Source organism: Oncorhynchus keta, chromosome 10 (genome assembly GCF_023373465.1).
Source record: "Oncorhynchus keta strain PuntledgeMale-10-30-2019 chromosome 10, Oket_V2, whole genome shotgun sequence".
Classification (NCBI taxonomy): Eukaryota; Metazoa; Chordata; class Actinopteri; order Salmoniformes; family Salmonidae; genus Oncorhynchus; species Oncorhynchus keta.
Genome location: NC_068430.1, coordinates 69,348,024 through 69,361,057, shown reverse-complemented (window position 1 = coordinate 69,361,057; position 13,034 = coordinate 69,348,024). Strand labels below are relative to the sequence as shown.

General features: G+C 42.8%; 1 protein-coding gene across 2 annotated transcripts in view; it reads left to right on the top strand.

Moving 5' to 3' along the window:
• Positions 1-13,034, top strand: part of LOC118389324 (VPS10 domain-containing receptor SorCS3-like) — a 221,716-nt gene that overhangs the window by 187,028 nt on the left and 21,654 nt on the right. For both annotated transcript variants that reach the window (XM_052527778.1, XM_052527779.1), the window contains 4 exons: positions 2,261-2,394; positions 5,325-5,438; positions 6,276-6,447; positions 9,409-9,595. In XM_052527778.1, coding sequence (XP_052383738.1) covers positions 2,261-2,394; positions 5,325-5,438; positions 6,276-6,447; positions 9,409-9,595 — 607 coding nt within the window. The remainder of the gene's footprint in view (positions 1-2,260; positions 2,395-5,324; positions 5,439-6,275; positions 6,448-9,408; positions 9,596-13,034) is intronic.

Sequence of the window (13,034 nt, the reverse complement as noted above, 5' to 3'; positions counted from 1 at the left end):
ATAATCCAGAGGAGAGGCCAAGGTACAGGACGGCAGGCAGGCTCAGGGTCAGAGACAGGCAGTGGTCAGGCGGGCGGGTACAGGATCAGGACAGACAAGGGTCAAAAACCAGGAGGATGAGAAAAAGAGTGACTAGGGAATAACAGGAGCTGAGACAAAATGCTGGTAGGCTTGAACAAACAAGATGAACTGGACAAGAAGAACTGGCACAGACAGACAGAAAACCTAGGTATAAATAACCAGAGGATAACTGGGGAAGGTGGGTGACACCTGGAGGGGGTGGAGACAAGCACAAGGACAGGTAAAACAGATCAGGGAGTGACAGATATTGTTGCTGCAAAATAGATTTGTGTAGACTGTGATTAGGGCATGGATTATAAGAGCACCTGCTGGGCTAAAATAGCTCACCTCATGAACCTCAAACCACAGACTAGTCAAACTCGTGTTTCTATTTAATTCAAAATAATGTATCTTATTTCATTTTATACAGCCTAAATCAAAACGTACTATATAGGCATGTTGGTGAAGTGCTGTTGTTGATGTGTTGTTAAAATGCTGTGCACCTGCCAGCCTGTAGCGTGTCACAAATGTTTCTCAATTAATTTCCTAAATGATAGGCTAAAGCCTGGAAATAATAATCATTTAACAATAATACATTATTGTTCCTTCTTAAGCGACCTGGCTTGCTGCCGACTGCTGCTAGCCTGTTGGAATGTAGAACGTCAATTGATAGACAGAATCACACATTACTTCCCAAAGAAAGTACTTTTTTTTTGTCTCCATGGTTGTAGAAGGTAGCAGGCTCTACATGTCATAGAGACAAACCACAGATATCCCATATGCATCAGTCTCTTCTTTCCCCAGCATTTTACAGCTTGTTTCTAGCATGAAGAATTGTGGATTAAAGTGTCCTTACAATATCACTTTATATCATCAGGTCCATACACTTTTATTTCCAAAGTAACAAGCTAACAAGGGGGTAGGCCTATGCTTTTAGCCATTTTCTTTAATTAACAAACGCTACAATACCCTCAAATACCCCCTGAATTCGAGCCCTGGTTTTAACTTAACATACCAAGCTCTCCACTGACACTGAGATATTTAAGGAGTGTAATGGTGACTGAAGGAAATGGCCGACAAAGTCTATGGAAGGTAGACTATAATTTCATCTGTCAAACAGGTAGGCCTACCTCTTATTTCTTGAATAGGAAGAAATAGGCTTCAACACAAAACCCTCTTGTTGTTAGAAGCCTAAAGTAAAATTAAACTGCTGCCACTTCATCGTAATGTAAGTTACGTAAATTACTTGAATATGGCTTATTGTGAGGTCAATAACTCTGATAAATAGCTTCATTATGGGCAACAAAACATATGTTTTTTTATTAAAATCAAATCTATCAGTAGCAAGTTCCCCTCGGGTCTTCCTTTTCATCTTCGTTCTCTCCCTCTCAAACTGAACAGGGCATCAGTAGACCTCGTCTGCACACACATATATATACTCTTTTGGAGAAAAAAACAAGAATGGAATAAGTCTTTGACTCGCCTCTTGAAGTGCCACCTTACACAGCACAGTAATTTGTTAGGCAGCATAAAAGTGTTTACATCAGCAAGAGCAGGGCTAGCCGGGGCTCATGATTGGACACGCCTATCCATTGCAGTGTGTAATGCAGTCTAACCTAATTTTATATACATCGTTCCAGCAGCTCAAAAACTCAGGAGGGAAGTACATTTTCTAAGAAATATAACTTTGCCCTGTGCTTCTCCTAGCATACTCTTCATAGAGCCTAGGCTTATAGCATATAGTATAGTCTATGGATCATTTTATTGAGACCACAGTAGTGGCACTTGATATTGCTCGCCTAGCAGAGAATCATGGATGAGGGGCATCATTGGGCACACATTGAGATAGTATAATAAGCAACTAATTCTCAAAACCTGAGCAATTTGACATTTAATCAATTACAAATTACCTGACCCTCCCCTGGCCAAAATGTTTTTAAAAAACATAAGAAACCCTCCCCCTGACTGATATTAAAAAATGACCCTCCCCATGACCCTCCCCCATTTTCCTCCAGGTACCAATGTTTTTACAAGGTAGATGCAGTGTACTTACAGCGTTTGGGTAGTTCCAATAAGCTCAATAGGTTAACATAATAATGGTTTGACTTGCTGTTCTATGTTAATTTGACATTTGAAAATGATATAATGTAATCCCATGTGCGTTCACTATATGGATTAATATCCTGTATGTGTTTCACAGGGCGAGCCGTGTGTGATGGGCCAGAAACAGATCTATATGAAACGCAGACCAGGAAACTATTGCATGCTGGGAAAAGACTACGCCAAAGTCCTCTCTGCTGAGTCGTGTATCTGTCGGGCCCACGACTTTGAATGGTAATTATAGTATACTAGTATATTAACTCACAATTGCAGTAAAATAGAAGACATGAAAACATGTCCTTTTATCTCAAATCTAAACATGAGTAGATCAACAGAGGTTTCATTGTCCATAAAAGAGAGATACATGTTGTATGTTGTCCCATTTAAGTCATTTTTGGATTTATTACACTATTTCAGGATCCCATTAATTTGGTTCATTTTCTGTGTCAGTGCTCCAATTATCAGATATTTTGGGGAATAATTTGCTCCCAACGTCTGTCTCTCTGGCTGAGCTCGTTTTGCTATTTTTGTAATAAAGTAGAGAAGATGAAGGGTGTTAATAGGACTGTAGGTTGCTGTTGTTTTTTGTCTTCTAAAGGCAGGGAAGAGAAAAGGAAAGATACGTTTGTATATAAATGCCAGCGGTGTCAGGTAAAACTGTATGAGTTTTAATTAGAATCCATTCATCTCCAGGGATAGTTGTTTTTCATTATTTTATGATACAGTTCACAAATGTCCTGACCACGTGGCCTCTCTCTCTCTCTCTCTATATATATATATATATATATATATATATATATATATATTTCTACAGCTGGTGACAGAGACAGTGAAATGCAAAAATTAAAAAACAATCTCGTTGAGAAACTTCAACGTTCAGAGTGAACAACAATAAAACTTTTAATTAACTTTGAAGTGTACACAAAAGTCAAGGTCTGAAATGTTTACTGATTCCGTAAAGCATAATAGGGTGACACTGCACCGGCACGTTGTTCTGTTGGGCTGTGAACAAAAGGTCCAGGGGTTGATTCCAAAGTGGGACAATGACGAGACTGAAACCAGAGGTTATAAACTGAGCAAAAATATGCAACAATTTCAAATAATTTACTGAGTTGTAGTTCAAATGAGGAAATCAGTCAATTGAAATAAATTCATTAGGCCAGAATCTATAGATTTCACATGAAGCATCTGTTGGTCAGATAACTTAAAATAAATTGCCCTCACAGTGGGCCTCAGGATCTCATCACAGTATTTCTGTGCATTCAAATTGCCATCGATAAAATGCACTTGTGTTTGTTGTCTATAGCTTATGCCTACCCATACCATAACAGTCCAGCTTCCATGGGGGCGCAATGTTCACAACGTTGACAGCAAACCGCTTGCCCACACAATGACAAACATGCGGTCTGTGGTTGTGAGGCCAGTTGGACATACTGACAAATTCTCTAAAACCATGTTGGAGGTGGCTTATGCTAGAGCAACAAATATTAAATTCTCTGACAAAAGATCTGGTGGACTTTCCTGCAGTCAGCATGACAATTGCACAATATCGCAAAACTTGAGACATCTGTGGCATTGTGTTGTGTGACAAAACTGCACATTTTAGAGTGTCCTTTTATTGTCTACATCACAAGGTGCACCTGTGTAATTATCATGCTGTTTAATCAGTTTCTTGATATGCCACACTTGTCAGGTGGATGGATTATCTTGGCAGGAGAAATTCTCACTAACAGCGAAATAGTATTGGTGTACCTATGGAACATTTCTGGGGATCCTTTATTTCAGCTCATGAAACATTGGACCTACACTTAATGTGTTGTATTTGTATTTTGTTCAGGGTAGATGCATAGATATAACACTTGATATGTTATATTAATAATAAGTGAGGAGAGATTAGTATTAATGTGTAACCAAAACACGCTGGGAGTCTCCACGACTATAATGTACTAAACTGGACACCATACTTTTCTGTGACTTACTGGAAAGAAATGTGATCTTTGCATTACCAAGGCTGTGATTCAGTGGTGCGTTAATGTCCTTAACCTAACACTGTACCTTCATTGGACTCACTTGGTCCCTTATAACTATTATCCCGACCAACCATAACACCATAATTTCACTTGACAGCCTGTCAATAAATTGGGGGAGGTTCCTAATCACACTGAGGCCAGACCAGGCCATAGGTAGTCCTAGACGGACCTCAGGCTTTGTTGCATCCTATTAGTTCTGGCTAGGTAATTAATTGATAAATCAATGACAGCGTCATTATTAGAATGGGCACTTGCCTAACCTGCTTTGCCCGATGTAAATCACTTTGTGAATGGGAGGTAGCTAACATCAGCAGTTGGAAGTCAGCCAACCCTGACCTGGCTGGCTGTGTTGACATGGAGTCCCCCAGGGCTCAGTCTTCCTACCTCTGCTGATCTGGAGCTTTTGTCAACCGCAGCCCAATCAATATATAATAATTATGGGTTGCAATGCAAAAAATATCTATTATATGTATCGTGCTGAGGGGATAGGAACAATTAGCTGTAACATAACACAGTAATACCGTATGTCCTTTGGATCAAAATCAAATCAAATTGTATTTATCACTTGCTTCGTAAACAGCAGGTGTAGACTAACAGTGAAATGCTTATTTTTACGGGCCCTTTCCAACAATGCAGAGAAAAACATTGAAAAAGAATAATAAATACACAATGAGTAACGATAACTTGGCTATATATACGGGGTACCAGTACCAAGTTGATGTGCAGATGTATGAGGTAATTTAGGTAGATATGTACATAAATGAAAAGCCAACTGACATTTATTCCTGAGGTGCTGATCTGATGCACCCTCTACAACCCTGCTGTTCATCTATGAACATTTGAACATCTTGGCCATGTTCTGTTATAATCTCCACCCGGCACAGCCAGAAGAGGACTGGCCACCCCTCATAGTCCGGTTCCTCTCTAGGTTTCAGCCTTTCTAGGGAGTTCTTCCTAGCCACCGTGCTTCTGCACCTGCATTGCTTACTGTTTGGGGTTTTAGGATGGGTTTCTGTACAGCACATTACGACATCAGCTGATGTAAAAAGGGCTTTATAAATACATTTGATTGATATACAGTAGGTAGAGGTACCGTGTTGATGTTGATCACATTCTGTATGTGATTTGTTATAGTGATTATGGCTATGAACGGCGTAGAGAAGGGAACTGTCTACCAGCGTTCTGGTTCAACCCAGCTGTTGTATCAAGGAGCTGCAGCCAAGGACAGAATTACCTCAACAGCACAGGGTGAGTTGCACATAAGGACACTATTTTGTAGCGTTTCTATGTTGTCTATTCTAAGTGAAGGCAACCCTGCTGTATATTTCTGCTCAATGAAAGGTCAAATATTTGTCCTTTAATGTTTTCCATTTAATTTTGTAAAACATTATGATGGTTATAATATGATCCATGTTAAAAAGCCTGAATAGGTATCACACATATCAAAAGAGAGGTACAAAAACACATTAAAACTTACAGTGGCTACAGTATCTCTCTGTATAGGTTGGCCAATGCTTATCATCTTCCCATCTTCCCACTGTAATGAAACACTGTCAGGGTGTCACACCCTCTGGCACGGCTTCTAGTGTGAATAGTGATATTGGCTTTTTAGACCTGAGTCATTTACCAGACAGTAGATCTATACTGCGTGAGATGGTGCACTTCTGAGAGCTACAAAGCACTTTCAGGAATCCTAGGACACAGATTAGGACGTCTCAGGATGGCTAAGGTCTGAGGAGAACGGTACATCCTTCATTCATGCATTCGCTTCCCCAAGGTTAAAAGTCAAGTTTTGTCTCGGAGTCAGTAAGCATGTTCGAGTTTTGTCAGTGTGAAATTAATCTTTTAATTAGGGATCACTAAGCATTTTTAAGATTAGTCAAAGAATAGCAAGTCTTGTTTACTAGCTCGGTCACTTCCGCAATCACTTTGAGGTTAAAAATACATTTTTTGCAATTTCTTGTCAAGCCTCATTGATGAATATGACCAATACCTTAGCCTTGTTAACTAGTAGTGTCATGAAGCCATAACCTCAGTAAACTATACTAAACATGTACTAAATCATTCAAATGGTATCTTCTTAAGGTACCGAAAAGTAGTGTCCAACAACTGCATCAAGGGAGTCAAGGACATGTACACACCCAGGAAGCAGATGTGTCCCAACAGGGCTCCAAAAGGCCTTTCTCTCTCCACCAGAGAGGGCAAGCTTACTGCCAACCTGCACACCAACGTCACCTTCCTGGTGCATCTGGATGAGGTAGCACTGGGCCAAAAGCCAAAATGGCCTCCTTTTTGTATATCATTCTTATGGGCCTGTAGGAGCCCAAATGGATGCATTTGTATGCATCACTGTTATGAGTTGCATTGATTTTCACTTTAAGCCATGAAATGAAAAATCTGTGTTTTGTATTGCTATGCATGGTTGTAAAAGTAGTCCTAGCATGTGGTGCACAACTCACTCACTCTAGGCCTGTTACTGAGTGAAATATGGATTTTTCTCCAGACATATGCCTACAATTATTTCCCTGTTATATTATCCCATACACACCAACTGCTGAAAGTGTAATAGTAACTTGCAACACAACATCACCCACACACAGCTACAGGCCCCAAGCACAGAGCTGAGAGACAGAGTCAGAGCTAAAGACCTTAGAGAGAGATGCACCCCTGGAGACCCTGTTATAGAGTGATAAACTCAGAGTAGCCTCCTTCTAGGGCCAGGGCCTTGCCTCGCTCCCCTCACTCCTTAGACACTGTTCAACCACCTCACATTAAATTCAGGTGGAAAAGGTGCGGTAGTGCTCTGCTCGGTGCGGCGGTGCTTTCCCCCTGCACTGCAGCTAAGAAGTAAGTGTCTCTCCCACAAGTTCTCCCCCGGGCCCAGCTGTCATATTACAGTGTGATGAGTTGAGGAAATTATAATTGATTTAGTTAATTAAGAGTGTCACGGCCGTTGTTAGAAAATGACCACGGTGCAGAGTGGTGAGCGTACATATCTTTTTATTTTATATAATGACGCCAACAAAACAAGAAATAAAGAAACCACCGTAAAGCTTAACAGGGCTTTAGAGCCCCTAACAAAGATAACTACCCACAAAGACAGGTGGGAAAAGGAGCTGCCTAAGTGTGGTTCCAAATCAGAGACAATGATAGACAGCTGTCCCTGATTGAGAACCATACCCGACCAAAACATAGAAATACAACACATAGAAAATAGAACATAGAATGCCCACCCCACATCACTCCCTGACCTAACCAAATAGAGAAATAAAACAGCTCTCTAAGGTCAGGGCGTGACAAAGAGAGGCATCCTCTGATAAGTGAGACATATGCCATGTGGTCAAAAAGTTTCCGTCCCAAAATAATTAAAAACGACTATCACACGAGACTAATGGAGGTGATGGTGTCGGGTCTTATGCATTAGGAAAATCCTTCGCTCCTTTTGAATTCAGACTTTAATTTATTTTCATGAAGCCCAAGATGGTAGACTTTCTTGGGGAGAGCAAATGGGCCTAAATATTTAATTTGTGGTACTGCTGGGTAGTAAACATGGCGGTTCAGAAAAATAAAAATTAAGGAGGGAGGTGGAAGAAAGTTTGATGTTTTGAGATAGGGATGAGATCTGTAGTGTCACACGTCAAGGTTTCATTATCCCAAAGTGACCTTATAGCATTTCATGTGTACACCAACCAGATTTACTCAACATTAGCATGTCATGTTTACACCAAACATATTTACCCAACATTAGCTACATTATAGCATGTAATGTGTACACCAACCAGAACCAATGGAATAGTCCCAAAGGTGCAAATCCATCCATCTAGTTCTCCAGGCAGGCTCAATCAAACGCTCAAAGCATTTGAAAGAAAGTGAAAACTATTTGAACCCAGGTATGACACACCATCAACATGACAGCACTGACATCACACCGTTTATACCATCCTTTGTGTGTTGACATTCACCTGAACAATAGTCCTGTTCACAGTCCTGTGTTTGGACCTGAACTAACAAAACCCATTATTGTCAACCAGCACTGCTGTCCAGACCATGACACTTACCCTATTATGCATTTTGGATTTGGAGGCCCTCTGAGTCACACATGGAGCCATGGACACAAAGCTTGACATTTAGCCAGTAGGCCAGCATCAGTCTCATGCAGATTTACTAGCGATCCCAGGACACCTCGATAGAGAACTAGAAGTGTCCAGAGAAAGTGAACAGAGGACACCAACAGAATCCTGAATGACATCGGTGCCACTACAGTTCCACACAATAGCTGTCACTGTTATCCCTTTTCTTCCATTCTATTCTGCCTTTCTTTATTTGGCTTATCCATAGTTTATCAATTTCAGTGTACAATGGTGTGAAATATACCCCCAGAAGCTTTCTCCTGTTTTCATACTCTGCTGTGCTTGAAAATAAATTAAACGGATAGTGAATAAGGAGAGAGAGAGACACACACACCTCATTTTAGGTAACAGGCAAACACACTGCTCTCACAGTGGGGCAGAATGTGATGCAACCCCAATGTTGGGCTTGTGCTGACTGCGAATGTAGCCCAGCAGCCTGTTGACTAGTGTACCTGCCACCCTACTGTCTCTTGATTACAACACTGCTTCAACCTCCCTGTGGTTCTCTCTCCATCACACACACACTCACCACAGGGACTCATTTCAGACTCAGGATGCACACTGATGTAGAGGTGTCACAACACAATCTGTTGGACTTCTGACAGAAACAGACAATGATGTCCTGCCTGGGCCCATGCATGCTTACTGAATGGTACTGTGGATTTGAGGCATTGTATTGAACCCCATTTTTAAAAAACATTTATTTAACTAGGCAAGTCAGTTAAGAAAATATTCCTATTTATAATGACGGCCTACCAGGGAACAGTGGTTTAACTGCCTTATTCAGGGCCAGAATGACATAATTTTACTTTGTCCGCTCAGGATTCGATCCAGCACACTTTTGGTTAACGGCCCAACACTCTAACAACTAGGCTACCTGCCGCCACAAAACAATGACATGCATTTAAGTCTAGAATAAACAAAGTACAACTATCTAGCTGGGCTCTGAAATACAATGGAATTGTTACATATATATTTTTTATAATGATGAACTATATCTTATTTTTTTATTTTTTTTGTCTTTATTTCTGTCTTTTCTGTCTTTCTTTCATCTGTCGTCCTCACTTGAGACTTTACTTGTTTTCCAGGGTGACTCAATGAGAACCAACATCCAACTGGATTTCGGAGATGGCACGGCAGTCTCCTACTCCAACCTGAGCTGGATCGAAGAGGGTATCAGACATGTTTACAAGACGGCTGGGATATTCCGTGTCTCAGCCTTGGCGGAAAACACCCTGGGATTTGACACTACCACGTTGTACCTTCATATTACGTGTACGTCACCTCTATACATTCATCTATTTTGTCAGGAATATTCAATTCCCGCCATCTAGGAATGAAGTACTTCTGGTTTTACAATGGTCCCAAGATGGCGCAGCAGTCGAACGTCTTGTCGTGTCGTGTCCCTTGTATATATCCTTTTTTATATTTTTAAACATATTTTCTTCGCATATCTTTTAAAACATTTTGTTAAACCTCAACTTCTAAATACTCTCCTGCAACCCGCCTCACCCAATGTAGCTATTTTCTTCTAAAGTACTTATATCTACTTTGGATCCGAAACCCTTCAACTGAAGCTAGCCAGCTAACTACCAGCTACCAGCTATCAGTCCTCAAACCATTGCTAGCGGTCTTCAGCTAACCGGTCATCAGCTAACCTTTAGCTCGGAAAGCTCTCGCCAGTTCGAACAACGCGACATAACGGACCTATTATTTTTTATCCCCGGATTCCCACCGGATTCCCACTGCAAACGGAACATTTTCAGCTGGATACTTCACAACTAGCTATCTAGCTAACCGCAACCCCGGATGATTACTCCTGGCTAGCGTTTCCACCCACTTGGCTTGAAGCAAGCCCGGCCAGAGCTCCTGTGCTACCACCGAAGCATAATCCTGGGCTACAATATCCGGACCCTCGACCGGTCTATCGATGTCACCGCATGACGAGGAATAAACAGACTCACCCCATCGCGACGTCCTTGCTTGCTTGCTAATTCGGCCTGCTAACTGCTAGCTTGTTTAGCCCGGTCCGCTAACTGCTACCTTGTTTAGCCCTGGCCTACTAAGCTGTTAGCTTGTTAGCACAGGCCTGCTAACCGTCTGAATCGCCGCGTCCCAAACACTCACTGGACCCATATTTACTTTCTCTTTTCGATTTTTAATTTGTTTATCCCTTCCGGTAACCTGCCTCACCCAATGTGATACGGAATCACCATTATTTTTTATTTTTAGAACACACTCAAGAACCTCCAGAAGCTAACCAGCTAACTAGCTACAAGCTATTTAGTCATTGTTAGCCACTGCTAACTGTTTTTAACCTGGATAACACTCGCCAGTCCAGCTTCCCTGCCCCATCCACCGCTGCCCCCCTGGACACTGATCACTTGGCTACATAGCTGATGCGTGCTAGACTGTCCATTAATCACGGTATTCCATTCTGCTTGTTTATGTTTTATCTGTCGGCCCCAGCCGCACTCAGGCTCTGTGTGTAGTTAATCCGACCCCCCCTGCCTAGCCTACGCCATTTTACCTGCTGTTGTTGTGCTAGCTGATTAGCTGTTATTGTCTCACCTACTGTTTTAGCTACTGTTTTAGCTAGCTCTCCCAATTCAACACCTGTGATTACTGTATGTCTCTCTCAAATGTCAATATTCCTTGTATACTGTTGTTCAGGTTAGTTATCATTGTTTTAGTTTACAATGGAGCCCGTAGATCCACTCTTCATACCCCTGATACCTCCTTTGTCCCACCTCCCACACATGCGGTGACCTCACCCATTACAACCAGCATGTCCAGAGATACAACCTCTCTCATCATCACCCAGTGCCTGGGCTTACCTCCGCTGTACCCGCACCCCACCATACCCCTGTCTGCGCATTATGCCCTGAATATATTCTACCATGCCCAGAAATCTGCTCCTTTCATTCTCTGTCCCCAACGCTCTAAGCGACCAGTTTTGATAGCCTTTAGCCGCACCCTCATACTACTCCTCCTCTGTTCCGCGGGTGATGTGGAGGTAAACCCAGGCCCTGCATGTCCCCAGGCACCCTCATTTGTTGACTTCTGTGATCGAAAAAGCCTTGGTTTCATGCATGTCAACATCAGAAGCCTCCTCCCTAAGTTTGTTTTACTCACTGCTTTAGCACACTCTGCTAATCCTGATGTCCTTGCCGTGTCTGAATCCGGGCTCAGGAAGGCCACCAAAAATTCTGAGATTTCCATACCCAACTATAACATCTTCCGTCAAGATAGAACTGCCAAAGGGGGAGGAGTTGCAGTCTACTGCAGAGATAGCCTGCAAAGTAATGTCATACTTTCCAGGTCCATACCCAAACAGTTCGAACTACTAATCTTGAAAATTACTCTCTCCAGAAATAAGTCTCTCACTGTTGCCGCCTGCTACCGACCCCCCTCAGCACCCAGCTGTGCCCTGGACACCATTTGTGAATTGATTGCCCCCCATCTAGCTTCAGAGTTTGTTCTGTTAGGTGACCTAAACTGGGATATGCTTAACACCCCGGCAGTCCTACAATCTAAGCTAGATGCCCTCAATCTCACACAAATCATCAAGGAACCCACCAGGTACAACCCTAAATCTGTAAACAAGGGCACCCTCATAGACGTCATCCTGACCAAATGGCCCTCCAAATACACCTCCTCTGTCTTCAACCAGGATCTCAGCGATCACTGCCTCATTGCCTGCATCCGCTACGGAGCCGCAGTCAAACGACCACCCCTCATCACTGTCAAACGCTCCCTAAAACAATTCTGTGAGCAGGCCTTTCTAATCGACCTGGCCCGGGTATCCTGGAAGGACATTGACCTCATCCCATCAGTTGAGGATGCCTGGTCATTCTTTAAAAGTAACTTCCTCACCATTTTAGATAAGCATGCTCCGTTCAAAAAATGCAGAACTAAGAACAGATATAGCCCTTGGTTCACTCCAGACCTGACTGCCCTCAACCAGCACAAAAACATCCTGTGGCGGACTGCAATAGCATCGAACAGTCCCCGCGATATGCAACTGTTCAGGGAAGTCAGGAACCAATACACGCAGTCAGTCAGGAAAGCTAAGGCCAGCTTCTTCAGGCAGAAGTTTGCATCCTGTGGCTCCAACTCCAAAAAGTTCTGGGACACTGTGAAGTCCATGGAGAACAAGAGCACCTCCTCCCAGCTGCCCACTGCACTGAGGCTAGGTAACACGGTCACCACCGATAAATCCATGATTATCGAAAACTTCAACAAGCATTTCTCAACGGCTGGCCATGCCTTCCACCTGGCTACTCCAACCTCGGCCAACAGCTCCGCCCCCCCCGCAGCTATTTGCCCAAGCCTCTCCAGGTTCTCCTTTACCCAAATCCAGATAGCAGATGTTCTGAAAGAGCTGCAAATCCTGGACCCGTACAAATCAGCTGGGCTTGACAATCTGGACCCTCTATTTCTGAAACTATCCGCCGCCATTGTCGCAACCCCTATTACCAGCCTGTTCAACCTCTCTTTCATATCATCTGAGATCCCCAAGGACTGGAAAGCTGCCGCAGTCATCCCCCTCTTCAAAGGGGGAGACACCCTGGACCCAAACTTACAGACCTATATCCATCCTGCCCTGCCTATCTAAGGTCTTCGAAAGCCAAGTCAACAAACAGGTCACTGACCATCTCGAATCCCACCGCACCTTCTCCCCTGTGCAATCTGGTTTCCGAGCCGGTCACGG